Source organism: Fistularia commersonii, chromosome 11 (genome assembly GCF_037954325.1).
Source record: "Fistularia commersonii isolate RoL2024-O1a breed Wild chromosome 11, RoL_Fcom_v1.0, whole genome shotgun sequence".
Taxonomy (NCBI): domain Eukaryota; kingdom Metazoa; phylum Chordata; class Actinopteri; order Syngnathiformes; family Fistulariidae; genus Fistularia; species Fistularia commersonii.
Window position 1 is genome coordinate 8,954,129 of NC_141294.1, and position 27,781 is coordinate 8,981,909.

At 40.6% G+C, this 27,781-nt stretch overlaps 2 protein-coding genes across 2 annotated transcripts; one reads left to right on the top strand and one right to left on the bottom strand.

The window, feature by feature from the left end:
- Nucleotides 1-294: 294 nt before the first annotated feature.
- On the bottom strand, nucleotides 295-13,332 carry slc6a20 (solute carrier family 6 member 20). The gene is made up of 11 exons (XM_086154878.1): nucleotides 13,186-13,332; nucleotides 9,296-9,436; nucleotides 8,843-8,934; nucleotides 8,451-8,678; nucleotides 7,969-8,079; nucleotides 7,539-7,780; nucleotides 7,190-7,355; nucleotides 6,141-6,342; nucleotides 3,835-3,994; nucleotides 3,446-3,611; nucleotides 295-1,696 (listed from the first exon to the last, which is right to left on the bottom strand). Exons 1-11 carry the CDS (start codon nucleotides 13,307-13,309, stop codon nucleotides 1,517-1,519), a joined length of 1,812 nt encoding a protein of 603 aa, XP_086011004.1. The 5' UTR covers nucleotides 13,310-13,332; the 3' UTR covers nucleotides 295-1,516.
- Nucleotides 13,333-17,205: 3,873 nt separating this feature from the next.
- Nucleotides 17,206-27,469, top strand: preb (prolactin regulatory element binding). The gene is made up of 10 exons (XM_086154879.1): nucleotides 17,206-17,399; nucleotides 18,621-18,810; nucleotides 18,888-19,092; nucleotides 19,389-19,636; nucleotides 22,288-22,368; nucleotides 22,469-22,596; nucleotides 24,536-24,709; nucleotides 25,606-25,678; nucleotides 25,761-25,920; nucleotides 26,019-27,469. The coding sequence occupies exons 2-10, from the start codon at nucleotides 18,676-18,678 to the stop codon at nucleotides 26,111-26,113; spliced, it is 1,299 nt and encodes a 432-aa protein (XP_086011005.1). The 5' UTR covers nucleotides 17,206-17,399; nucleotides 18,621-18,675; the 3' UTR covers nucleotides 26,114-27,469.
- The last annotated feature ends 312 nt before the right edge of the window (nucleotides 27,470-27,781 follow it).

The following is a 27,781-nucleotide window of genomic DNA, read 5'->3' on the forward strand; positions in this document are numbered from 1 at the left end:
TTATTTGGCAAAAAGCGATTGCTGCAAATTTCTTATCAACAGTTTCTGTTTTATTGGATCATCAATGCATTAACCATTCACAGTCACAAGGTTTTATCCTTGTAGTTACCCTTAAACTTTTATTTTTCATCTATTATATAATTAACTTTTACTCTTTCAACACGTGTGTTTAAAACTGCCAAAGCATTTTATGAGCAACAGTAAAAAAATGTGGCTGACCATTCATGGATATGCAGATACACACACAAACAAACACACACACAGGAAAAAATCTAGAGACCAGTCCCACCTTACTATGACAATTTTTTTTATTATGAAAGTGTTAAACATCTGCTATTCAGGGGCAGGATTGAAAGCTGTAACTACTAAAGAAGGATAAGGTTATGTACACACGAGATACAATATTTAATGAGTTCTGACTTTACATGTTTAATGGCAGTGGTATGTCCATATCTTATTTATTGAATGGCAATAAGTTGGACAAATGGTGTACTTTCTTGAGTAGTGAATACTTAAATCACTTGGCAACACTTATCTATAGACATAATTTTTATTTCATGTGGAGTGAAGATGTCAGTGTCATGATGCCTTTTGAAAACATACAATACAAGTTATCAAAAAATACTTCGTATGTAGCAAAGAGAATTTTTACAACCTTATTACAAAGAACAAACGTATAAATCCACTGGAATGACAACTAGAGACAATTAGAAGACAAGTAAACTATAAAAATAGAAATTCCAATCAATCCAATATGCTTTCTGAATTCCAAACAAGAAGAAAATGGTGTAAAAATTTCAGTTTTATTCACATAAAATATTCTGCATTTGTAATTTTTTTCTCGTTTTCTTTTTTAAAAAAGGCACACAAAAAAAGAACCCTTCAAAGAGTGAATGACCTCTTGGAATCCAATTGGCGTATAATATTCACATTTGGGATCTCATATTTCTATGAATGAATTTCACTTTACCATGAAATCAATCCCCCCATTCCCGTTCATATTTAACGTACATGTTTTAACATAAAAAGAAAAAAAAGAAAAGATACTACATTGTTTTAACTTAATGAGTAAACTACATGTCTATATACATTCATTTTATAATGACCATTTAGTAAACTACTATCAAATTCAATGACAACTGTTTGTGCCATAAGTGCTTGGCAGTTAAACAGACAATTTTTTTTGTATAATTTCACAGTATTGAATCATGTATCATTTTTCCAAAATGATACTGTGACTATGTCTGTGCACATCTTCCTTCTTTTCTTTCCTACTGACAAAAAACAAAATTATTTTCTGGTCACTGAAAGGAGCCAAAGGGTTTACATGCATCCTCATCTGTAGTGTATTCTGAGCCTGACCATTTCCCTCCTGCAAATCAAGTCATTCTGACTGTTCCAGCTGTGTTTTGATCCCATGTGGCCCTTCATTGTTCTAAGAATGGGGCAGGAGGGGTCTGGGGGGGGGGTGCTGAAAGGCAGTGGTGTGGTGCTGAAAGGCTGGTGTTTTTTTGTGCTAAGCAGACACTGTGCTCACTGTGAGATGCTTGTCGTGGTGGTGGTGACGGCGGCGGCGTTTCATCTTCTTGCAGTAGACATACAGAGCTGTGAAGGGAACACAGCTGACTGACGACACCAGCAGCAGCCCGATGAAAGCTTGACCGAAGACAGGATACTCCATCACCACTGACTTTCCCTGGAAAGACAGGCACGGTTACTGTCGCACATCACACAGTCATGCAGAAGGGGCATCAGAAACAGCTCCACCACCTTTGCTGTCGGTGGAAAGAGAATCCCCCTCCATGGCGGATCAACCTATCAAGAGCCTGGGGAGGCATTAAATCACCGAGCCGTCTGACAAACAGATGGGGAAAACTGTCATGAAGCAGCTAACAGACGGCCTGGCAAGCCAACTCCAAGGTAAGTACAAGGTCTGGTGCAACCAGTTCACCCTCTACAGGACGGTAATATGACAACTGAAGATGTGTGAGATTGCCTCATCCACTGCAAGAAAGTTGGTAGGAAAAGCCAATGCATTCATCTGAAAGTGGTTGGGGCTGCCACGGTGCCTCTCCAAAACTGGCCTTTTTGGGAAGATAACACTCCAAATGCCACCGCAATCCATCAGTAAGGGCTATGTCTAAGACGAGACCAGGCTGATCCTTGAACTAAGGGAGTCCACTGATCAAGCAGTAAGGTGCGCAAACACCAGGGTTCCTACGAGCCGGGAGCGGAATGAGCCAAACAGAAGTCGAAAAGGCTGTTAGCAGGCTGCAACACCAAGAGGTCGTCGGCAAAATCCAGTTATGTAAAGCAGGAATAGAGTGGGGGGAAGCAGCTCGCTTTCCAAAGCCAACCGCAAAGATAGGAAGAAGATGGTGGTGGTGGCAAGGATGGAGGAAGAGCGTGTCAAGATCAAGGCTGTGTCGCAGGGAAGCTCGACAATTTGGGAGGGAGTTGCTGCCCGTAACATCAGTTGGTCAGACTTGTGGAAGATGCCAACATACGACACATTTCCCTGCCCCCATGACTTCCACCAATGGTTTGGGAGCGAGGAATGCTACTACCTCTGCAATGCTCTGAAACGCAAGCCTCTGACACATCTTTTCAGGCTGCAAGATTGCGGGCTTCAAGATCAGGGGTGCTACAGATGGCGCCATGACCAGGTCCTGAGAAAGTTGGCTGATGTGCTGGAGAGGTGTCAACACAATAACAAAACGTCACCATGAGCAGAAAGCAGCATCAACTTTGCTTCCGCAGCATCAACTTTGATTCCAGGCTTTGTTTCTTTGTACTGTGAATACGAACGTTGGACAAGCCCACTAGCTGTACTATTTCCACTCTCACTTTGACATGTTGCTCTAGGATCTCAATCTCTTGTTTAGGTACATATATCTATATACACTTTGAACATAGGAGGGAATTATTTTTGATAACCATGTTTTGGTTCTGAATGAAAACCTTAGGATGCCATTTGGTTCTTGGTAGATTTTTTCTGGCTTAGTCTGCATGAAATCCAAAGAGTATACAGGTCAATGAGCATACCCCATCATTCGTTCTCAATAAAACATTGTGATATATGATCAAAATTGTGGGAAAATCTCCTTGGGTGGGTTCTATATCACACTTCTGAATATTCAAACAATGATAAATTGGTGTGATGCAAAATAAAGACTAATACGAATACCATACCATGTCAGGAATCCATCCATCCATCCATTGTCTACTGCTTATTCTATTCAGGGTCACAGGGGATGCTGGAGCCTATTACAATTATAATTGGGAAGCTAATTCCACAGTACAAGACGTTGTCTCTTTATAATGTTACTTACATGATATTTTGTGTTAGGTCTTTGTGTAACATCCTGCACAAATATCACCAAGGGCTTAGAAGTGGTCAGGCATGATGTGCACAACAGACGACAAGGTTGAAAATAAGGCTTACCAGTTCTTTGTCCCATGCTTGGTAGGTGGGTGTCCCTCCTTGGATGTAGTTGATGATAAAAACAACAAAGAGGAAGAGGAGGAGAAGGGGACTAACTATGGCCCACATAATCTTCCAGTACCAGTTGGGACGATAGCCAATCATATCTTCTATGTCTTTTTCAAACCTAAATTGTACACAATGGTTAATAATCATAGCATACGGTATGTAATTAACACAACCAATATTGAAAAGATTTCCAAAACTTTACAAATGTTATATTTCTCTAACTAACAGTGACTGGTTATGTTTCAGCTTTATGGGAAAGGTACATATTTGTAAAAGCATTAACCAATATTCAACTTAGGATAAATTTATTTTTTGTTATTCACTACATAAAACAAACAAACCTTCTAATTCCATATATATAGCTGACGGTTATAACTTCGATGAGCACAATGAAGAGCAGGGAAAAAGTAGCTGCGTAGTCATTGAAAATAGTGAACCAGTAATTCCCAGATGTGGTGGTGAAGCCGAGGCCCAGCAGCAGGCAGAACAAACACACTACACCTGCAAGAAAAACACAGTCCAACGTCATTATCCTCAGGACAATGTAGCCCTTTACCTGAAGTTGTTGAGATATAAAAGGGGTCTCAGTAGATTCTGCTGAGAGGGTCATACATGATGTCCTTGGAAAACAAAAGGATTGTCAGCAGAATGACACCTTGGCTGAGATCATTATTCTTAAAATGGGATAGGTTCTTCTTCTCCTTTCGGATTTCCCTTCAGGGGTCGCCACAGCGAATCAACCTTCTCCAACTCACCCTATTCTCTGTATCCTCCTCACTCACAAAAACTACCTCCATATCCTCTCTCGCTATGTCTATAAATCTTCTCTTTGGTCTTCCTAGAGACCTCCTGCCTGGCAGCTCCAATTCCAGGATCTGTCTACCAATATGTTCACTATCCTTCCCCTGTACATGACCAAACCATCTCAGTCTGGCTTCTCTGACATTCTCTCCAAAACATCTAACGTATTGTTCCTCTGATACTCACTCCCGATCCTATCCATCCTGGTCACTCCCAAAGAGAACCTTAGCATCTTCATCTCTGTGACCTCTAGCTCTGCCGCTTGTCTCTTCTTCATTGTAATTATTTCTAGGCCATACAGCATTGCTGGTCTGACCACTGTCTAGTACACCTCTCCTTTCATTGTGGCTGGTAGTCTTTATCGCATAGTACCCCTGACACCCATTCCAATCTGCTTGGACCCGTCTCTTCTACCCTTTTCCACACTCTCCGCTGCTCTGGACTGTTGACCCCAAGTACATGAAATCCTCCAACTTCTTGATCTCTACTCCTTGTAGCCTCACCGTTCCACACGGGTTCCTCTTATTCACAGACATATAGTCTTGCTGTGACTATTCTTCATTCCTTTCCTTTCCAGCGCATACCTCCACCTCTCTAGATTTTCCTCAGCCTGTTCTCTGTTCTAACTACAGATCACAATGTCACCTGCAAACATCATGGTCCATGGGGATTCCTGTCTAACCTCAAATGTCAGCCTGTCCATCACCACTGCAAACAAGAAGAGGCTCAGAGCTGATCTTTGATGGAGTCCCACCTCCATCTTGAATGTCTCTGTTACCCCTACAGCACACCGCACCACTGTCTCACAGCTAGCATACATGTCCTGCACCAGGCTAACATACTTCTCTGCCACTCCAGACTTCCTCATATAATACCAGAGCTCCTCTCTTGGCACCCTGTCATATGCTTTTTCTCGGTCGACAAAAACTCAATGTTCCCTCTGGACTTCTCTGTACTTCTCTGATAGCATTCTCAAAGCAAATACTGCATCATAAAATGGGGTAGGTTAATACCATTAAGTGTGTTCTTGATAAAACATGTAGCGTATACAATAATTACTGTAATATTTTCCTTATATGCAATTGAAAACATACATAAGTACAAGTTCCATGTCACTCGTAATAGGATTGGTTTAAAGACTGAAATATATGCAGTATGTTTTCATTCTGTTTTCTGGACACAACTATCTTAGGTAGTTGGTCAAATGAGGCACGTGGACAAAGGAAGACAAATCACCACCTCTGCTGTGATAATAATGCATATTGCTCTGCTTAGTGTCAGGTGATTATGCAAGCCATCCAGTCAACTTTGATTGGAGTATGTTGCTTAAGTGGGAATCTTCTAGACCACCCTTCACCCTTCAAAAGGAGTCTGATGATGTAATTAAAACAAAAACATTGTTGACACCAGCGCTCACGTGTGAGGTACAACAGGCCACAAAGGTTCTGACACAAAGGACATTTCTAAAGGAGAAACATTGTACGCTATGTGCCACAACTCCAGCTGTCATAACTTAACCTTATAAGGCTTCCCCGCACCTTGAGTATGTCCTGTCCTGAAGATAACCTACTGATAGATAACTACAAAGTCTGTCCTAGTGGTACTGATCCCTGGCTTTTTTGTGTATAGCCCATCTTGGTAGCTTTGTCAGTTAAAGGCTTTGACAAACAACAAAATGGCAACTATCTGACAGTACACAGTACACAGTTCACAAGGGGGAAAAGAAAGGATGTTTATTTTGCTATTTCCTCTATGAAAGTTATTTTGAAATCCATGAAGACCGTTGTGGAAAAAGAGAGATATATTTCATAGGACTTTAGAAATATGACATCAGACTACGTCTTACCATTGAACAGCTCATTGCTTATGTTGTACATGACCTTGAAATCTTGCAGTGGGGTGATGATAGCAGTGATGTTGCCCAACATGCTACCCATTCCTAGCAGCAGAAGCATAGAAAAGTACAGAACGGACCATAACTGAGACAATGGCATGTTCATAATGGCTTCACTGTACACGATGAAGGCCAGACCAGCCCCCTCTACTGCCTGAAACAGACGAGATGGAAACAAACACTTGGTTTAATAAGCAGTAGTTTGTTATAGTCAAACAGCTTTAACATAACAAGAAATCGGATTAAAGGGACACATCACTCAAGCACCAGGTCTTGTAAATGAAATATTCTATGTTGCCACAGTCTCCGATTCTTGCATTACACTTTCAAAAGATAAATGTAACAAATAATAAATAATAAATAATTAGAATGGTTAAAGAAATAGACAATACAATAATTAGTAGAAAATGTTATATACACATTCCGGTCACACTGAACCAATGGAGCCTTGAACTGCTGCTTCAATCCAAATGCACAACACAGCATGTTCTATCATTATCCTTCAAATCTATCTATCTATCTATCTATCTATCTATCTATCTATCTATCTATCTATCTATCTATCTATCTATCTATCCATCCATCCATCCATCCATCCATCCATCCATCCATCCATCCATCCATCCATCCATCCATCCAGCAGAATTTGGAGACCCCAACTTTCACCCATTAGTTTGGTTTGTGAAACATAAATCCAATACTCTTTTTCAGATCAATTACAGCAAGCACCTTTAATATCCACAAGTCTCCATGTTCCTAATAAGTTATGGACAAATGTTAAATGTTATCCAAACATCTCATGATGGTAGTGTATGTGTGCCATTTAAAGAATTATTTTTTGGCTACTTTCTTTTCCAAGGTACTTTACTCAAAGTATCATCACAGTTATTACAAAATATATAGAGAAAAAATGTGTAAAGAGATCCCTTGCTAAAAGAACTTTAAATATGAATGATCAGTTAACTGCTTTTACTACACATCATGTTAAGATAACAACTTACTGTATCCAGTTCCTTCTCCAGGCTACAATTTTCCAGTTTATTGCTCACTTCAGCAGCAAACTCTTGTGGATACGTTTTATTGAGCCTCTCAATCCACTCAAGGACATTGTCCATAGTAATGCTGTCCTCTGGTAGGTTGAAAACATTAAGCAGCAGTAAACGTGTCCTGAAAGGGTGGAGAAAAAAGGCAGTTACCCCTGAAACGTTTGCGATGTATTTGCAATGTATTTCACTCCTTCAGGGTAATGATTCCCTCAAAACATCCAAATTCCAATGCCTACTATAGCCTTGTGTTACCAGGATTGCATCAGTTCAAACACTACACAGACACAGACACACACACACACACCTGTCTAAGCAGTTCTCATAGTTGACCGTAGCCTTGAAGCCATATATGGCGAAGGTGACAATGCTAGCAAAGATTGAGGTGCCACTGTTGATGAGGGAAATCATGATGGCCTGGTGCTCAAAGTTGTTGTTGTACTCGTTGTAACTGGAGAATGCTATAAGCGACCCAAATCCCAAACCAAGAGAGAAAAAGATCTGAGTTGCTGCATTGATCCACGTTTGATGACTGGCAAGCTGTTCCATCTAAAATCAAATAAAATCACATGCAAAAAAAAACCAAAACATTGTATTTAAAAAAAAAACAGTAACAAATCCAGAAATTATTCTTGAAAATGCAATTAAAAGACAAATTAATTCAATTTTAACTCCCAGCAACATGCCACAAAATAGTCTATAATACATGTTTATTTGGCTGATCAGCACAGCCTTACCTTGGGTGTGAACATGTATTTGATACCATTTAAAGCACCATGAAGAGTGATGCCTCGGATAAGGTAGATCAGAAGCACCAAATAGGGAAACGTAGCTGTGAAGTAAACCACCTACAGGAAAGCAACAGATATTTTTTATTTCAAACTTTTGAATATAAGGGTGTATGTTCATTATCCTGAGGCATCAGCTTTCGGCTGTCCTTGTTTCACATTGTTAATTCATTTGTCTTTGTGGTTTTATTGGCTGTTTAGTATTCTATTTTGTTACCAAATTCATTCAGTCTCACATTCTTGTCTACTTGTTAAGTGAATATGGCTCCTGTCTCCACCATATGGACATACTTTAGACAGTGGATCATATTTACTTTATATTTTACAACAACGACATGCCTTTTTCCCTCTGTTATTGATTTGCATATTAACTATAAACTATGTTCTGGTGTACAGTATGATTTTTATTACATATGTATGACTTGTATTACCTTCCCAGTTGACTTTACTCCACGTACAATAAACAGGTATGTAATCACCCATGCCAGCAGAAGGCACAGTGCTTGACCTGTATGGATGCCTCCGTTCTCCTCGATGGAAGGAGAGATGTCCAGAGTTTCTCGGTAGAAGAAGTACTGGGTGGATGAAGCCTTTTCACACTCTTCTATCGGTCCAGTTCGGTTGGCATTAACAGGACATTCAGCCCATGGAAGGACTGACTGGGAATGTGCACAATATGGTATAATCATGTTACCAAACTGTCCAAATGAGGTGTGGAATTTTGTATGATTATCTAAGTCTGTGTTCCAAGAATACATTTTTTATAATTATCTCAGTACGTGTATTAAGTGTGAATTCAGTCAACTTATCCTTGGCAGCTTACCTGAAATGAATTAAAGAGGTACCAGAAGCTCCATGCATTGATGATGTTGTAATAAAGACACAGATACAGAGATGTTACAACACTGGCGAGACCTAAAGGAAAGGGATTATATAAAAGAGACAACATTATGACAAAGAATAATGAATTTTCAATGCTTTCATCCACTGTATAGCGCTGCAAGAACTCTCTAGCAGTGAGAATTTTTGATTTCCTTTATTTTGATCATTTTTTTTTTATTCTCAGTTGGGTTTCTCACACTGCACCATTCTCAAAGACAAGAGAAGTCCTTTCGTCTCCTCGGCAGGGGGCCTGGACACCGGTTATCTTTACGGGGTGTGATAACTTCAAACAAGCTATTTTCATTTTGATGTCAACTTTCAGAAGGGTTAAAATCACAGCTTTGCTACTCATGTTTTCTGTATGACACGACTAATGCGCAGTATCCATACTTACCAACTCCACCCAAATAAGGGCTTATAGCTTTCCAGGCTCCGATGCTGCCCAGTCGCATCTTCTGACCAATGGCGAGCTCCATGCAGAAAAGGGGCAAGCCCTCTACTAGCAGCATTATTAGATACGGGATCATGAAGCCCCCTTAAGGAAGGCAGACAGTCAGAATATCAGCAGACGTTGACAAACGCAAATTACACAGCACTTATGTGACCTTCAAGTATCATCTTGCACCGAGACAGATATTTTGGTGTCTCGGTATTTATTTTTTCAATGGGAGAAATATTTGGCAGTATCTTGAGTTATCAGCTGATCAGGTTCATCTGTATTATCCAAAGCAAATACTGTACATAACCCCTCAATAAAGCAGGTAGTCAGGTTTATGTTTCACACCTGTACCTGTACTTACCTAGTAACTCAATATATCTGTTAAAAAAATCATGTGATTATATTGTCAGCATTCATACTGGCATATCAAAATGAAATCATGCACAAAACTCATTTATGCTCATCGGTTTCATTGTCTGGATTGAAAGCTTCAGAGGCCTGAATGGGAGGTGTGCACTGTATCTTCAAGTGCTAATCAAAGTGCGTAAGAGCTGAAGCAAAGCGGACTATCTTAAAAAATATAGTCATCAATGCTGTGTGTGCCTTAGAGATGACAGTAATTGTATTCAGAAATGTGGTTTTAATGTCAATATGACAGTTTTTTATTAAACATCCTCTGAAATTTGTAAATGAATCACCGAAGTTGTGTTTGTACAGCAGTGCTCATATTTATTAACCCAAAACAAACTAAATCTCTGTTATAGATTAATATTCAAGTTTAAATACCAGCATATTCAGATTTTATCCCACTGTTCCATCTTTTCATTAAGCAAAATAGGCTGGTCTAAATAAACTGTGGTGAAACATTATGAGGTGAAAGGAGACAGTCACTCTGCCCATATGTTGAATAGAGCATATGCTGCATAGACATTGGAACAAATGAAATTCAACAAAAAAAAGTCCAACAAAAATTGGGTAGTAATTGTAATTGCACGCAACAGATGAGTGAAACAACACAACTTACAACCTGTATTTACATCACATGTATTTACATCACATGCCCATTGTGATATAAAAACCAATGGTTTCCAATGGTTTGTATATACACATCCATTAACCTGATGTAAACACAGTATTATAGTTTTGGGTGCACTGTTGTTTAGTTAGCTTCGGCATAAAATGCAGGCTGATGAAAATTGGCCAGTTGTGTATTTTTTTTTAATGTTTCCATGGTCATTTCTTATTTTGCAGGTCTGATTCCTTGTATTGACAAGATCTGTTTTTTTTACAATGTCATGGAAGAGGCTTTGCCTCTCTAAGTCTCCAGTCAGGGAACTGTCCAGTACCAGTGGAAAGCCACACGATATATGCAACCGCTATTGCATTCTGAAATATATGAAAAATGTATGGATTGGTCGTGTGTTGATGCAGAAGTGGCTGCAGTAGCCTCCATGGGTGGGGGTCTGTTGGTATAATTTATCATTTTAGCATCAGTGGTCTTGAGTGTTTTATGGTTGACATCAATCAAATTGAATTAAAAATAAAAAACGCCTCCATGCTGTTCATCATAATATTTGACTGTTAAATGTTTTTTCAAGAAAAGTCAGCTGCGGCGAGTTGACTTGAGCTTGTACGAATGTATCTCCTGAACTGACCGCACAGGCATGCAGTATCTGCAGAGCTGGCTTCGCATTTCCTAGACAGCTCAGAGAGAGCTAAGCTGAAAATCCCCAACGATGTGAAACATGCACGATGCTGGGAACCTGTCTGTTTCTGGGTTCCCTTTCTTTTAAAAATGGCTAAAATTTAAATATTGTTTTGGGGACTATTTAGGAATTTCTACATGCTGCTCCTTAATGTTAATTCTTAATTATTTTATTTAGTTATTAGAGAAATAATAGTTCAATAGCCTCTTCTGTTTGAGCAGTAGTTATTCAGTGAGGACATGACTCGTGAGGACAAGAACAGAATGAGCCAATCCAACCTGAATCCTCTGACAGGCAACATGGAATTTGTTGCTTTGTGGAAAATTAGGTTTCTAATGATGAATAAATGAAGACTGGATATTTATTTTCATTAAAGAAATGTTTAAACTATTAAAAATTGATGGATTTTATAGTGGAGCAATGGAGTTGTTATCGGAAATCGGGTTTGGTGACTAATTATTACCCAGGTATTACCTATGATAAAACCCTTGATACTGATCTGATGATTGCTCGTGAGTTTTTATGTTTGTGATTGTTTTCCTTGCAACACATACCACACCCTGGGGATATCTAATTCAAATCACAGAAATTAGTTTTTATTTGTTATTTTTAAAGATCTGAATTTTTGGAGTTGGGGTTATTAGCTTTGTGAGCTGTGTCTTCAGTGAAAAGTTACCGAAACATGTAACTTTTGTAACTTTAAGAGAAATAAATCATATGTACAGAATTACAATGAATAAATAATTTGAATTTTAAGTACAGTACCTGAAAGACTGGGTTTAATCTGTTATTATTTGAATTATTCTGTTTGTCAGTAAGTGAAACTGCTACTGCATATGAAATTTACTACAAGATAATCATTTTCCAAAAGCAATAGATTAATTGTTTCCTGGTATGTTGTTCTTGTTATATTGTTTCCTATACCTGAACTGATGTGTCTTTATATGGCTGTTAATACAGATCTTTATATTCATAAACTTGATGTTGAAATGCTGAACTTTGTCCGCGGTTGCAGATCAGACACTGAATATATACCCTCACTTTTTTTGAATACCAACTCTCATATATCAATTCAAGAATCTACACTTCCTGCAACAAGCTATAAGTTGAATCCGCTCAACATATTTTATTGACACATTTATAATTTAGCTTTAATTGTGTAATAGCCAGAATTAAAAAAATATTTATTAAGAGTATATTCATCTTGGTTTCCATGTGTTTGTGTTTTTCTTTGACTGACTTGTTTCCTTGTTATCTTTGATCACACTCCCAATAGTGCATTTGCCGGACAGAGGATAAACTTGCAGAGTCACTCCCAGCTTCAACCCTAGTTTATGACATGTAATTGGGGTTTACAGCTAGTGTCAACTTTGAGTCTAGTGACTGTTTATCCGTAACTCTGCCTGATAAGGATTTGATAAGGAGATGTCCAACCTACCTCAAAGACATGACAGGAAACAAGCTAATGGGCCTATGATTTGTGATTCGGAAGGGTTACTACAATGTGTTAGAAGAGTTCTATCATTCAGCAGTGGAGTTACTCTGCAGGGTTTATAGGTAAAAATCAAAAGATAACAAACACCGAGGTGAACAAAAATTAAATTTTGCTCCAGTTGCACATGCAAAAAAAGAAATCCTTCAGACAGACAGGCACATACATGCAGATAGTTTAAGTCTATTAATTAATTTGTGCAAAAATTGTTGAAGCGAAGTTTGTTGTTTTTTTATGTGCACTATGACTCATTGGGCATGAAAAACAGTTTCATTTGCAAGCCAGAGGGAGGATGCTCCTAGTGATAGATGACTTTCCCCACTGAGACAGTTAAAGTGTGTAAATAAATACAGATTTTTGTGAGAGGGACTGAAAACAGAGGAGAGGAATGCTCCATCCATCCATCCATCCATCCATCCATCCGTCCATCCATCCATCCATCCATCCATCCATCCATCCATCCATCCATCCTACAGCACAACAACCATCTCCGCCGCTGCAGCAGACACAAATCACCTGATCCCACCCCAACGCACACATGGGGCGACATGCGTGAATGAGTGTGTGCGCGGCCACGTTGTTTTGCGTGTAAAGATCTTGGGTGCAAAAGTCATCGTACCGGGCGGGCTGTTGTGTAAGACACTCACCTCCACCGTGCATCTGACACAGGTACGGGAAGCGCCACACGTTCCCCAGACCCACGGCGTACGAGACGCACGCCAGTACGAACTGCAGTGGGTTGTCCCACTTGGGTCGCGCATCTTTGTCCATGTCTGCGTCCGGCAAAAAGGGGGGCTGGGGTGGGGTGGGGGGTCTCCGGGCTCCAGTGTCGATGAAGTGTCGGTGGCTGCGTCCCGCGGGCCCCGCCAGCCTTTTATCACTTCTCCCTGGTTGTATCACGGTCACTAAAGAAGGCGGGTCTCCATATAGGAGAATGATTCATAATTTACCCCCTTATTATCTGACTCCGCCGCCCGGTCAAAGCTTTCTGGGATATGTAGTCCTTTACTTGCAGAAAAAAAACACCAATTGGGTATTTTCTGCGGACGCGCAAACGAGTCTGACTTGTGTATAGATGCTGTTTTGCATTAACCTTCGGTAAAATGCTGCTGCCAGTCAATCTTCCTCTGCACCGGGTTTGTAACTGTGTGTCTAAGTCAAGTGAATGTTTAATTGCAGTTACAGGGTGTAAAAGCGGGCTGTCCTCAATGGAAAATCCCAGCGTCCCTCTTGTCTGCACCTGCGCCTTCATTGACCGACCTACTTCTCTACTGCCTTAACTTCAAAACACATTTTTTTTTCTTTTACAAGCCAAAGTCATATGGGTACTTTTTATTATGCGTTTATATAAGGAGGTTATGCAATTCTATAACCTTTTCGAGAGGTTAACACTGAAAAACATGCAATATGTTGCACAATTACCTGACACGAAATCACACTGTCAGTAATAAAGGTAGTGAAGAGAACGAGGATTTAATTTGCATAATTAAATGAACGTATACACATTATGAATGATTGTATTTAGTGAGTGAACAAATGACTGAATTGATAATAAATAGATGCCCATTTCTTTAATAAAATCAATATAGTCATTAATCAATCACATTGGAAAAAATGCATCTCAATATGGACATGTCAAATCTAGGACATATCTACCAGTTATTGTAGCAATACATATAATAGTGTAATAATTATATTGATGATCATAGTTTATGATTAAAACATTACATTGACTTGAAAAGCAAATCCCTCAAGCCGTCGGGTGCAATGTTTTGGTGGAACTTTTTCCACTGTAGAATTGGTCCCAAGAAAGCTGCGGGCTTTGCTTGCTCACGGGTCATCATGGGGGTCAGATGGCGACACAGCTGGTTTTGTAATGGCCCACCTGCAGTTTTGCACAGTGTCCTACTAAACTGAAATTGCTTATGTCAAGAGTGTGTCAAGTGGTTCAGTTTTTTGTGTTTCCTGAAAAATCTAAAAAAATAACTTAGGCGATTATTTTAAGAGGGTGACGAGATGCATGTCAAAAAGTTATATCCGTGAAAAACGATTTTTATTGCAAATTAAAAGATTTTCCATTACAAGAATACACATTTAAGTAATAAATGCATATACTTCCCCTCTTTTTTCCTTTTTTTTCTTTTGTAAGATAGTTTCTAATCCATAAACAGAATATAACTTTGGAATTCAAGAGGCTGTCGAGTCCTTTCACTGAAACAAACAGAGGCAATTCTAAAAGAATTCAATAAATGCAGGACTCAGTAATCTCTCTTGACAGACTCCTCACGGGGAATAAAAACTCTTGCTGTTTGATTCCTTTTTGGACAAATGCGTCTTGACGGTCAGAGTTTGCTTAAATATGAAAGGACAGCAGTGTTCAGAACTGTGGCAAACTTTGTTTTTCAGCACCTGATCATTAAATACCATACAACTGCACCCCTGCTGTTGGCAGGGAGGGAGGACGGCGACTTTTCTGACCCACTCACACAACAACAGAGACACGTGAAGAGTAGTAAAGGAAAACTGCAGCAGGGCCCACGCAAGGTTTTGATCACTACGTGCTCCTTTCAACCAAATCAGGCCAGGAACCCAAGAACCTGCCGCACCAGGAATTAGTATTATAATTTTTTTTTTCATTTTTAGAAATGTTGAGTGCGTGAAAAGGGTAGGAACACCCATGACCCATCTTCACTTGTATGTTTCAGTTATGGAGCTAAAGTTGTCAATCACTTGTTTTTTATCTGTCATTACCCTTAAGATTGTCATCTTTTTAATGAACAGACATGTCAAAATGTCCACTGTGAGAGTTCCTGAGCTTCATGCAGACATATATCAGAGTTACATGGGCCAGTTGGGTAAAGACCAACTACTAAAATGGCCATCAGAATCAGTAGTTTACCCCCAAAATCCAAACATTTCTTGGTGCTCTGACAGCAGTAAATAATTCTGCAATCCATTTTATAAGTGCAATCCATTTTCTACTGAAATCATGGGGAAATAGGGGCGGCGTGGCGCAGGTGGTAGAGCAATTGTCTTAGGAACCAAACATTCCTGGTTCGATTGCCGGCTCCTCCTAGTGTGTGGAAGTGTTGTTGAGCAAGATGCTGAACCCCTAACTGCTCCCCTGGCGCTGGTCGACGGCAGCCTACTGCTCATGGTTCATCCATGATGGGTTAATTGCAGAGAATAAATTTCCCCACAGGGGTTTAATTATCAATTATTATTAAATGCCTTATGATGCAAAGAGATGCTGAAATAACCTGTACTTTCTGCTGGGATGCTGGAAAAATAACCCATAAAGTTTTAAATAAATTGAGTCAAATGTCTGTATGGAATAAGAACTAAATTTGTAGCATTTCTATGCACTGATTTGATGCCAGTCTGTGACTGTGTGTTTTAACCTAAAGTACAAAAGTTAGCATCACTTAGTTGATTACTTTGTGTTGTAGGAACACTGCACTGAGAAAAAAATGTCAGGAGGTAGGAAGCCCTTTTGTCCTTATAATGCAAAATATGCCAAGACACTCATTGAATTTTCAGTAATTTCAGTCTTTCATTTTACAGTGAAATAGCAGATCACACCATTTCGCAATGATTTATCTGACGAAACATTGAACCCTTAAGGAGTGCCTGACAACACTGTAGGTCTTGGACCAGATGTGATATTTGTCTCTCTGCTCTGCACTGTTGGAGGACTGTTTGATGATGTGCATGCGAGCTGCAGCTGCACAGCAAAGAGGAATCTGTTTATTCTTGTTCTCCACAAACAGGCTAGCTCTCTGTCCCAGATATCCCCTCAGTGTCGCAATGTGACCAACCCGTCTTGGGTGGATTTGACACCAGGAAAACATTCTGTGAGTGGAGTGTTATTAGAAATTAGTGTTGTTGGTACACATGGAATGTTATGGGACCCACCCCTCACAGAGGTGAGTCCTGTGTCGAGTTTCAATCATCTAGAGCAGCATCCCTGCACACAAGTGATCTCTTAGATACCCCCAAAGTTGGGGACAGCTGGGGGTGATTTGAGACCAAAAACAAAGTTTGCAGGAACTACATGGCCAACAAAATCTGGTCCAGTGTTTGGTGTGACAGCTGTGTGCTCAGATGTGCAGCGGGCATGACCCACTGACCGGGAAGTCATTTTATTGTCTTTGTTTTGCACTTTCATTGACTGTTCTGTGTCCTCTTTAACAATATCAAACATCACTTTACTAACATTGTTTAGGAACAAAGTATGGCTACGTTCAAATTATTCTGAATAACCCAAAGCAAAAACAGACTTTTGTAGTAGTGAGCTGATACCAGCCCGCTTCATTTGGACAAAGTAGAACTTTTGACTTTTGATACTTATGTACAAACCCAAGGATGAATGGGGATTTTTTTCCCCAAAAAATGGAAAAAAGAAAAAAATAAAACTTTTTTGTTCTAAGTAATATGAACACACACACACACACACACACACACACACACACACACACACACACACACACACACACACACACACACACACACACACACACACACACACGTGTTTATACATAAATATATAATATATGTAAAAATATTATTGTTGGTAGTTTTGTTTTTATTGTAATTCTTAATTTTTTATTGTTTTTGCGGTCTTGTAGTGACGTCATTGCGTAGCGTACGCCGCCCTCGCTGCTGACGTGTGCGTAGGGAAGTGGTAGCCGAAGCGTTTGAAGCGGCTGAAATGCAGGCTTCATCTGTCTAATAGAAACGTTTTTGTCGTAAAACCTATAATGCAATCGTTTGATTTAACATTGTGTAACTCTTGATGAAATAAGGACGTGAAAGAGACTGAACAATTTGTGTAAGCAAGGTGTTTGTACTTCAGTACCCGGTAAGTTAGCATGTTAGCATTTAGCATTCACAACTCAGTCAACCTCGCTCGTGAACAAGATTCTCATGTCGGATAAACTAAACATTGCTGTATTCTTGCATTTATGTTGAAAACACAGAAGTCATTTATGGATTACTTTTAGTGGTATTTATGATGGCGTCGTTTTCTGACACCTCGACAAATGAGGGAATATATACCTTGACAGCTGACAAGAGTTAGATATCATTTCTGAGCAGCCAGTATCCGGTTCCATGAAAGTAGACAGTTTGTTGGTGCAGGTGTAAATTCAATTTAAGACTGCTGGAACAGTTAAAAAACACAATGTGAGCAAAGAGTGACATTAAACGGGACTAAATCATCAGAATCAGAGACACTTTATTTGTTTCTGAGGGGCAACTGGAGGGCGTATGGGGTAGCATAGCATCCTAGACCACATCTTACATTTATTAATAGATGAACCGACGGTAAAATGAAAATTAAGTGAAAAATAAGTGAAGTGAACTCAAATATCTGCAAATAAATTGTACATCTGTGTAAATAGCTGTACATCTGTACAAATGGCTATACGTATATAAATGTTATGCGGCAGACCTTGTTATTAGATTATCAGTTTATTGACTTTGTTGGTTGTCAGCATGAACTCTAACCAGATCTGAAATAAATTACCTTATATTACCTATATACCTTATACCTTATCAATCTTAATAGTTTTGCACCTTTCCATTATTGGTATTAGGCATATTTTTATTTTAGTTTGTAATATCAGATAACCAGAATCCAATATCAGGGGACATAATGTCTGTAAAATGCAAATTACAAATGATACTGTAATTATTGAGATGTTTAAACTAAACATAATCTAAATTCTTCCAAACAGCTTGTTAATGCCTTGCTCTTTTGAATGTTACTTTCTTAGATGTTTATTTTGTAGCGTATGTTTGGGTTTTCTGACAGCAGGGTGAATAACAAAACACTTTTAAATTGCTTGTTTTTCCAAAGTCCATAATTCACATGCACTATTCAATGTGGCAAGTGTTACCAACCTGAATGTGTCTCACGATTGAATAGAAACATAAATCATGTCCGTTTTTACAGACATTCGTAGTTAACTAGCTTACACTGTAATTAACTTAAGAAATTCTGGCCACCTGCATGTCTTCATGTTAAACGTCCATCACTTAACAGGATATCATGTGAACTAACACTCTTTGTTTCCCAAAGGTGGAGTCAAATGCAGCGCTTTTATGAATAAGTGTAAGTGACAAGCAGAACTACAATGGGGAAGCGTCGGGTGCCGGATCTATACAGAGCTCCTTTCCCCCTGTACTCCATCAAAGTTGATCCTAAAACAGGGCTGGTGATCTTAGCTGGAGGAGGCGGGGCTTCTAAGACGGGCATAAAGAATGCTGTAGTAAGTAGTGTCCATAATTATTTAAATGACTAAACTGCCAATGTGGCAATATAAATATATATGTATTTTTCTTTCAGCACTTTTTGGATCTAAAGCTGGTGGGAGAAAACCAGTACAGCACCTGCCTCATTCACTCTCATGACACTGACACCCGGGCCACCATGAACATGGCTGTTGGTGATGGTGTCATTGCTGCAGGCCAGGACGGAACCTGCTGTCTGATGAAGTTTAAACATGGTGCAAAGAAAGGAGAAGGAAAAGCTGCTGCTAAAGATGGCAAAGGTAAGTTGCTATATTGTGAAACACGCCTGCTGCTGTAGAAAGGGCATGGGTATGTTACAAATGTTTCACTTATTTGATACCTAATCCTACATAATGAAATTGACTCAAGCAGGTAAATTCCGAATAGTCTGTAATTGATCTTTGGTTCTTCTATTTAGGCTTGCTATTAACTCATGGCCTTATAAAAGTGCGCACAAGGTATCATTATAATTTAAAGTTAGCTTTGTTCAAAGTGAGCCGTTTAAGGCAGATTTTCTCATATGTATCAAAATTATTGTGTGAACTATCCCCAACAGGAGGCAATGTGCAGCAAGGTAAAGTGAGGCAACGAGCTGGGAAAGGCAAAGGTGGTCAGGATGGAGTCACAGGGGCCGGAGACGAGGCAGATACGAAAGATGAGACAACTCATGTCACGGTGACTCGACTGGCTGAAGTGGAGTCAGACTCGAACCCTCAGGAGCCGTTCCAGAAGGTGGTCAGATTTAGTCCAGACTTGAAGCTTCTGCTGACAGGTGGCACAGACGGACACATCAGAGTGTGGGAGGTAATTTTTTTTTCTATTATATCCGTAAATATCTATAACATGTGCTTCAACATTGATGTGGTGTTCCTCTGGCATGCAGTGCTGCTTATAATTATTTGTCTGGCAGTACGTTTATTGTTCAGGATTTTTTCAATAACTTATGAGACCTACATTACAACCAGCAATGCGGACACCGATCATACAGGGGCCGAACAGCCTGTATGACGGGGTTCGGTACCCCATACTCCTGGAGCATCCCCCACAGGATTGCCCGCGGGACACGGTTGAATGCCTTCTCCAGATCCACAAAACACATGCAGACTGGTTGGGCAAACTCCCATGCCCCCTCGAGGACCATGCTGAGGGTATAGAGCTAGTCCACTGTTCCAGGCCAGGACAAAAACCACACTGCTCCTCCTAGATCAGAGGTTCAACGACCAGTTGGACCCTCCTCTCCAGCACCGCTGAATAGACCTTACCAGGGTGGCTGAGGAGAGTGATCCCCTTGTAGTTGGATCAACCTTTTTAAAAAGGGCGATCACCACCCCAGTCTGCCAGTCCAGTGGCACTGTCCCTGACATCCACGCAATGTAGCAGAGGCGTGCCAGCCAGGACAGCCCTACAGCATCCAGAGCCTTGAGGAACCCAGGGCAGACCTCATCTGCCCCTAGGGCTCCACGTCTTCAGCAACTTCAGCCCCGGAAATAGGTGTGTCCGCTCTAGAGTCCGGCTCTGCTTTCTCATTGGAGGGCATTTCAACGGGGTTGAGGAGGTCTCGAAAGTATTCCCGCCATTGGTCTACGTCTCGAGTTGAGGTCAGCAATGCCCCGCTTCCAATGTACACAGTGTTGTCAAAGCACTGCTTCCCCCCCCCGAGCCGCTGGATTGTGGAACAGAATCTACTCGATGCCCACTAGATGTCGTTTTCCATGGTCTCCCTGAACTCCTCTCATGGCCGAGTTTTTGCCTCAGCAACCACCAAAGCCACATGCCACTTGGCCTGTCGGTACCTGTCCGCTGCCGCTGGAGCCTCACAAGCCAGAAAGGCCCGATTGGACTCCTTCAGTTTGACAGGATCCCTCACCCCTGGAGTCAACCAGTGAGTTTGAGGGTTGCAGCTGCTGCTCCGTCTGCTGCCTCGACAGTGGATGCACAGAACATAGGCCCATTCGAGCTCAATGACTCCCGACTCCCTTGGAACTTGGTTGTAGTTCTGCCAGACGTGGGAGTTGAAACGTTCCCCGCAGTCCCTCAGGTTACGTATGGGTCTGCCAGATCTGACTGGCATCCTCCTCCACCATCAGAGCCAGCTCACCACCAGGTGGTGATCAGTTGACAGCTCCGCTCCTCTCTTCACCCGAACGTCCACGATGTGCATCTGCAAGTCCGACAATACGACCACAAGGTTGATCAAAGAACTGTGGCCTCAGGTGCGTTGGTGCCAAGTGCACATATGGACACCTTTATTCCTGAACATGGTGTCTGTTATGAACAATCTGTGACGAGCACAGAAGTCCAATTACAAAACACTCCTCCCTATCACAAGTCCCACAAGTCCTACAAGTCCCACCGTCGTTACCCACGTGAGCGTTGAAGTCTCCTGGTAGAGCGAGGGAGGCCCCGGTAGGGAATGCCGGTTGTAAGTCGGACCCGTTTCCGGTCATAGTTGGACTCTGCCAGGGCTGCCCTTTGTCACCGATTCTGTTCATAACTTTTATGGACAGAATTTCAAGGCACAGCCAAGGCGTGGAGGGGATCTGGTTTTGGCCGCACGATCGAGTATCTGGTTTTTGCAGATGATGTGTTTCTGTTGGCTTCATCAGACCATGATCTCCAGCCCTCATTGGAGCAGTTCGCAGCTGAGTGTGAAGCAGCCGGGATAAGGATCAGCATCTGCAAAACCAAGACCATGGTGCCTAACCGGAAACGGGTGGAATGCCCACTCTGGGTTGGGGAAGAGGTCCTGCCCCAAGTGGAGGACTTCAAGTATCTCGAGGTCTTGTTCATGAGTGTGGGAAGGATGTAGCGGGAGGTCTACAGGCGGCTTGGTGTTGTGCCTGCAGCAATGCCGTCTATACTGATCTGTCATGCTGAAGAGGGAGCTGAGCCAAAAGACAAAGCTCTCAATTCACCGGTCGATCTACGCTCTCACCCTCACCTATGGTCACGAGCTGTGGGTAGTGACTGGAAGAACGAGATTGTAGATACAAGTGGCTGGAATGAGTTTCCTCCGCAGGGTGGCTGGACTCTACCTTAGAGATAGGGTGAGAAGTTAGGTTATTCGGGGGGAGCTCGGAATAGAGCCGCTGCTCCTTCGCATTGAGAGGACTATGATCGAGAGCCCACCTGAAATATCGACATTGCCGAGTTTATTCAAAAACAATTGCCGTTTGAATATTCTCTTAACAGCCAATTAGACGGGGCAATTATTAAACATAAAATCCACAGACTAAATGTTGGGCAGATTCTACATTTTAGTGGAATTTGACAGTCTGTTTGAAATTAGATCCAAACAATGGATATGGAAATGTAATGTCTTTTATCATGTCACACCCTAATTACAAGTAAATATAATCTGAATAATGATTTCTAGCTTGGCTCCTGCTGGATAGGCATAAAAAACAACCTTGGCAATCTGACTTTTATCTTATATGTGCTTGGCTTTCTTGTAGTTTCCATCCATGAAGAAGAAGTTGGACTTTAAAGCACATGAAGGGGAAATTGAAGACTTAGATATGAGTCCTGGAAACAAGGTGACACATTAGACACCTTGGCTACAGTATTGGGCAGAAGTTCTAAATAACAACATATGCAATAATGCCAGTCAATATGTTGCATTATCTTCTCATCCAGCACCTGGTGACTGTTGGCAAGGACTTTTCCTGCAGTGTGTGGAGCAGCAACCAACTGATTATAGGCCTTAAATGGCATGAAACTATGCCTCAAATAGCAGAGAAGACGTACAGATACATGGCCTGCAGGTAAGAAGAAAACAAAGTTTTGCAGGAGGTGCAGACAAGTCCAAAGAAAGACACTCAACTGATGCAAGAAATGCAAAAAAAACTGCGACCCACAATGCCTAGATGCACCTTCACAACACCAGCTAAAGAAATATGTTTTGCTGTACTCCTTCTTCTCCGTCTCCAAGGTATTTGTCATTGTGATACAGTGTGTTTTCAAAAAGAACCAAGACTGTTACCCATACAGTTCTGCTCACATAACGTCCAGGGAAAAAACTTGTGTTTTTAATCATTTTTGTTTCAAGTACTGTTTCCTGCCTTGATAGAGATATGTTGAGCTTCTGGTGACCCCATACCTTTAAGCATTTTCTATGTTAAATATAATGCCTTTGACGGTTTTGCAAAACAAAAGATCAGTTTTTGGTATTTGGGATTTTCTCAAGTATTTTAGGAATATGCTTTCGCATTACTCACTTTTAAGAGTACATTTAATGAACATGAATGGTGATTACAAAAAACAATTATGTAAATCAAATTTTCTACAGCAAACGGCCCCCTTAATGTCCTCTGCACAAGTGTCAGTAGGGAAGTCTGTGCATTGGTTCGTATATTTGTAGTGAAAAAGTGATTTTGGCCATGAATGAAAACAGTGTAATACAGTAGTTCCCAACCTTTTTTGTACCAGGGACTATGTTTTGCATGAAAACATTTCTATGGTTAGAGGCACGGAGGGTTCAATTAATAAAAACTTTTTACAGTTCACAGTATTGAATCTGAATACAGCTAATACAACAACATTAAGCGCGGCAGTAATGTGAAGGTGGAAACAGTAATATTCAAAATAAGATCCGGAAGATCCAATGAAAGAACTATAATTTGTACCAAAAAAGATTTTCTTTGCGGAACAGTACCAAATGATCCGCAGGACGGGGAGTTGGGGACCACTGGTGTAACACACCGTGGGTACAAAAACATTGGTGAAACCACACTTGTGTATTGTTTGGGTCATTTTTTCTGATATATTTTTATCCTATAACACTCCCCTTCCTTACCAGTGCTTTTCTGAAGTACAAAGATTAAAATAAATGATAAAGGGCAATGCATTGATTCGCGCTTCTGCCTCAAAGCAAGATGGACCCTGTTTCGATTTCTACAAGGGCTCTGTCTGTGTGGAGTTTTCATGTTCTCCCTGTGTCTTTGTGGGTTTCCTATGGTTTCTCTGGTCTTTTCCCATTGTCCAAAACATGCAGAAGGTTAATTGGAAAAATTGGAAAATGCAAGAATGAGAGTGAATGGTTGCATGTCCATATGTGGTCCTGTGATCGACTGCCGACTGGTCCAAGGTGTACCCTGAATCTTGCCCAATGACAGCTGGGTTAGGCTCCACCATTCCCATGACCCTAGTAGATAATGAAGGAATTAATAAAAAAAATAAATCTAAAGGTACCTTTTATTTTATGACTAAAGCCCTGGGCAGCTTTTCATGTAGCCATGAATGATGGACTTAAGGCTCTTGAAAAGTTGACAATAATAATTGGTTGGGTCCGTCGAGTTGAGCTCTGTTCGTGGTGGCCTTATTTGTTACCTTCTCAAGTGCCTGCTCCTGTACATCTTTAGTTTGGGTGGGAGTGGGAGGTGGTGGTTCCTCCATTCCTCTTTTGCTAAACGATAAACAAAAAAGGTGCTTGTTTTTGTTGATTTCGCAATCACAAAAGATTTGTAAAATGCTGCATGGTTGGAAATAAGCCCCTCAGAATGCGACTTGGAGCCTCTGGCTTAGCAATGAAGGCTTCCACTGTGATTCCAAGCACACTATACCCGCCTATTTGTTTATAAGCCTGTTTTATTTGTATATGTTAAACATATTTGATAATTGCCCATTTTTAGTCATGGATAGTAATGTGATTATCTTTATTAAATATTAGAACAGTCTGACAGTCTTAATTGTTGTGTACTTCAGGTTTGGGAAGGTAGAAGACCAGAAAGATGCCCTGAGGCTTTACACAGTCCAGATCCCCCATAAAAGAGACCGAAAACCCCCTCCTTGCTACCTCACCAAGTGGGATGGTAAGAGCTTTCTGGCCATGTTGACATCTCCCTGCGGAGCGGAGGTCATCTCCAGCCTGGCCGTCAGGTATGCTTGAGCTTCAGGCAGGCACTAGTACACGATAGTCTGACACATTTTGAGAGGTACTTGTCACAGCTTTTTGTTTTGTCACAAAATGGCAGAGTTTTCACAATTTTTAGTTATTTAGATATCTCTGTGTAAAAAAAAATGCAACAAGAGCACAAATCATGCTGAAACATGCCTTCAGATATGTGTGTCCCAAACTGACTGATAGTGTAATGTTTGCTGACTGACTCACATTGATCTGATTGTGCATTATGGAAAATATCCCATCACACATTGTCATGTGTGTATTGTGAGTTAGTTTTGTTTGGGTTTGGAGAATGTTTGTGTTTTTCTGTGTGTAATATGAATCTATTGAGAGAATTTTCATTCTTTCAAAAGAATATGCAATCATGCAGAACCTGCGTTGCAAGACAATTTTTTGAAAACCAAAAAAATATGAAAAATGGAAACAATTTATAACTGTTTAATGTAAACTGTAAATTTATTAAGAGCGCCTTTGAGTAGAAATACTCTTCTCATCTTTGACATTAATTAGTATTAGTTCTCTCTCTCTGTTTTGTGGAGTTCCTGACAGTTTGGCATCACATTCGGAAAAGTTTCTGTCAATGTAGTAATTTTGCATCAGCTCAACAACTGTCGAGGGGTCCGAGCAAGACCTGTGGTTCATAGCAGACACATCTTATCTTGTTATTTAGTTGGTCTGATAAAGACTCTGAAGCCTCCTGTGATTGAAAACTCTCATTCTTTCTAGCTTCTTAGCTGTTGCTGGTCATCGCAGCCTTGCTTAAGAAAACAAAATACGACGCCGTCTTATTTACTCTGTGTCACAATGATCCCTCAAGGAAAAGTCAAGATATCACATTGAGAGATGCTAACTTGGACTTTGTCTCTGACAGTGATTCTGGGACATTTCTTGGACTTGGAACAGTGACAGGTTCGGTTGCGATCTTCATCGCTTTCTCCCTGCAGGTAATGCAAGTGTGGACAAAGTAATACTGGCAAGTTCCCTACTCTTTTATGATAAGTTGTTTTTTTTTGTGTGTGTGTGCAGAGGTTGTATTACGTACAAGAATCACATGGAATTGTCGTAACTGACCTGGCCTTCCTGCCTGAAACTCTGAATGGCAGAAACGTCAAAGGGAACAATGAAACAGCCATGTTCAGTGTAGCTGTGGACAGCCGTTGTCAAATTCACACAGTTCCCAACCAAAGTAAGTCCTGAATTCAAAATAACGTTGTAATGTGACCACAACTGGACCCAAGGTTGTCACCCAGGACCTGCTCAACTTTTCTTTGTCTGTTGATTTAGGATCCCTCCCAATTGCTCTTGTGCTGTTCCTCTGTGGCCTCATGGTTGTGGGTGCCGTGCTCCTGCTTCAGCACCTCTTCCCTGGATTTATTTGATCATTCACGTGTGATCACTGGCTAGGAGCTTGCCAGTTACACCACCGAGCTTCATCGGGTACCCTGATGTTGTTCCCTGTACTCTTCAACTCAGGGTGGTCTTGTAGAGACACCAGACCAGACTGTGGGGGATTTTATCATGGATTGCTATCATTTCTCGATCAGTTCGGATCATGTCAAAGGGGACTGGGGAACCAGGGGCCTCATTTATAAAGCTCATTTACGCACAGGACACAACAAAACTCATCTTTGCAAAATCATGAAACATGCTTATGCCACTTCCCATGTCAAGGTTGTAATCTATAAAAGAAACAAACTTGACAGTATTGTGCACACATGCAAAAACAACTGTACCTGGTGCACCAACATTGGAGAAAGGGGAAGCTCGGGCTGCAGACCATGAGGTTGAGAATTGAAGGCAGATTACATCATGAAGCCTCTCAAAATGTCGTTTTTTTAGTTATCATAGATATCCTTTTAAGCAATTACTTGTCTAATTGCTTTCTACTGAGCCGCACCTGTCTCATCTGCATGTGTTCATTTAAAAAAATGAGCAAATGCTTATGAGCTGTTCATTAGCATTTTTTTCAACCACTGGAGGGAGAAGAAAAGTTGCAGACTTTATGAACTTGTCCTTACTTGTTGTAAGTTCAAAATTATATCAAATGCATGAACAAATAGTAATAGAGACTTTCACTGTTTTTTGAAAATAGTTTCTCAAAATAATGTATTTCTTTGGCCTTTGATTCCAGGTTAACTGTGGAAAATGCTTTATAATCACCAGATGACTGCTGTCAGGCGTACAAAAGACATAGTTGCATACACACACACACACACACACACAAACCCCCAGCCCAACATTTTTTTTTTGTTTATAGGACACAATCAAAGTCTGCAAGTTAATCCAGTGACTCAATGCTAAAATTATGAAGTGCTGTTTGTATGTCCAAACCGCAACAACAAGTAAAGATATAAATGCAAGTCTTCACCAATCAAATGGTCATTGCTAAATTGTGTGAGGATGTAGCTGATGCCTGTGATCCTGTTGTTCAGTTGTGAAACAACTGTTTAAACACAAAAATACTGTAGTCTGTAATGGCATGAAAGGCTTGTTATTTTTGTGTCGTTTTGGTCACTCGCTCGGTTATTTGCAATGAGCAGCTGAAAGCATTGGTCAGCCGGCTCATGGTTGTGCAACATGATTCAGATGCTTTGCAGTGACCACACACAGTTGAATATGAGCCTGTTTATGATGGATTAGGAGTCTGATCTCTGTGTGCACGGTCACAGATTGCCTATAATTTGCCTTTTGAAAATTTGTAGCAGATTGACATATGCATGCTGTTACCCTGATCCCCCCATCCGGTATAATTTTCGGTTGTCGTGTTCAAATATTGATTCAACAGTGTTTTATAAATGAGGCTCCAGATAATAGTGCTGAAATGTTAGGATCTTTTTATTGAGATATTTAAAGAAAGTATAAATGACTGACACATAATTTACCCTTATGTGTTTCTTTATATTTACACACACACAAACACATTTTGAGTATCTGCTTATTTGTAACTTTAAACTGATCCAGCAGTGGGCAGCAGAGACCTAACAGTTTGCACTTCTGTTTAAAACATCTGACTTGAGTGTTTCTGAATCTCAAGCTCAACTGAAATC

Bases quoted from the DNA above. Each gene is read 5' to 3' on its own strand.
- slc6a20 (XM_086154878.1), bottom strand. From the start codon at position 13,309: ATGGACAAAGATGCGCGACCCAAGTGGGACAACCCACTGCAGTTCGTA. The intron at 8,679-8,842 runs GTAAGCTGCCAA...GCACATTCCCAG, and splicing joins ACCTCTTTAATTCATTTCAG to TCAGTCCTTCCATGGGCTGA. The intron at 8,080-8,450 runs GTAATACAAGTC...GCTTTCCTGTAG, and splicing joins GAGTAAAGTCAACTGGGAAG to GTGGTTTACTTCACAGCTAC.
- preb (XM_086154879.1), top strand. From the start codon at position 18,676: ATGGGGAAGCGTCGGGTGCCGGATCTATACAGAGCTCCTTTCCCCCTG. The intron at 19,637-22,287 runs GTAATTTTTTTT...GCTTTCTTGTAG, and splicing joins GACACATCAGAGTGTGGGAG to TTTCCATCCATGAAGAAGAA. The intron at 25,921-26,018 runs GTAAGTCCTGAA...CTGTTGATTTAG, and splicing joins TCACACAGTTCCCAACCAAA to GATCCCTCCCAATTGCTCTT.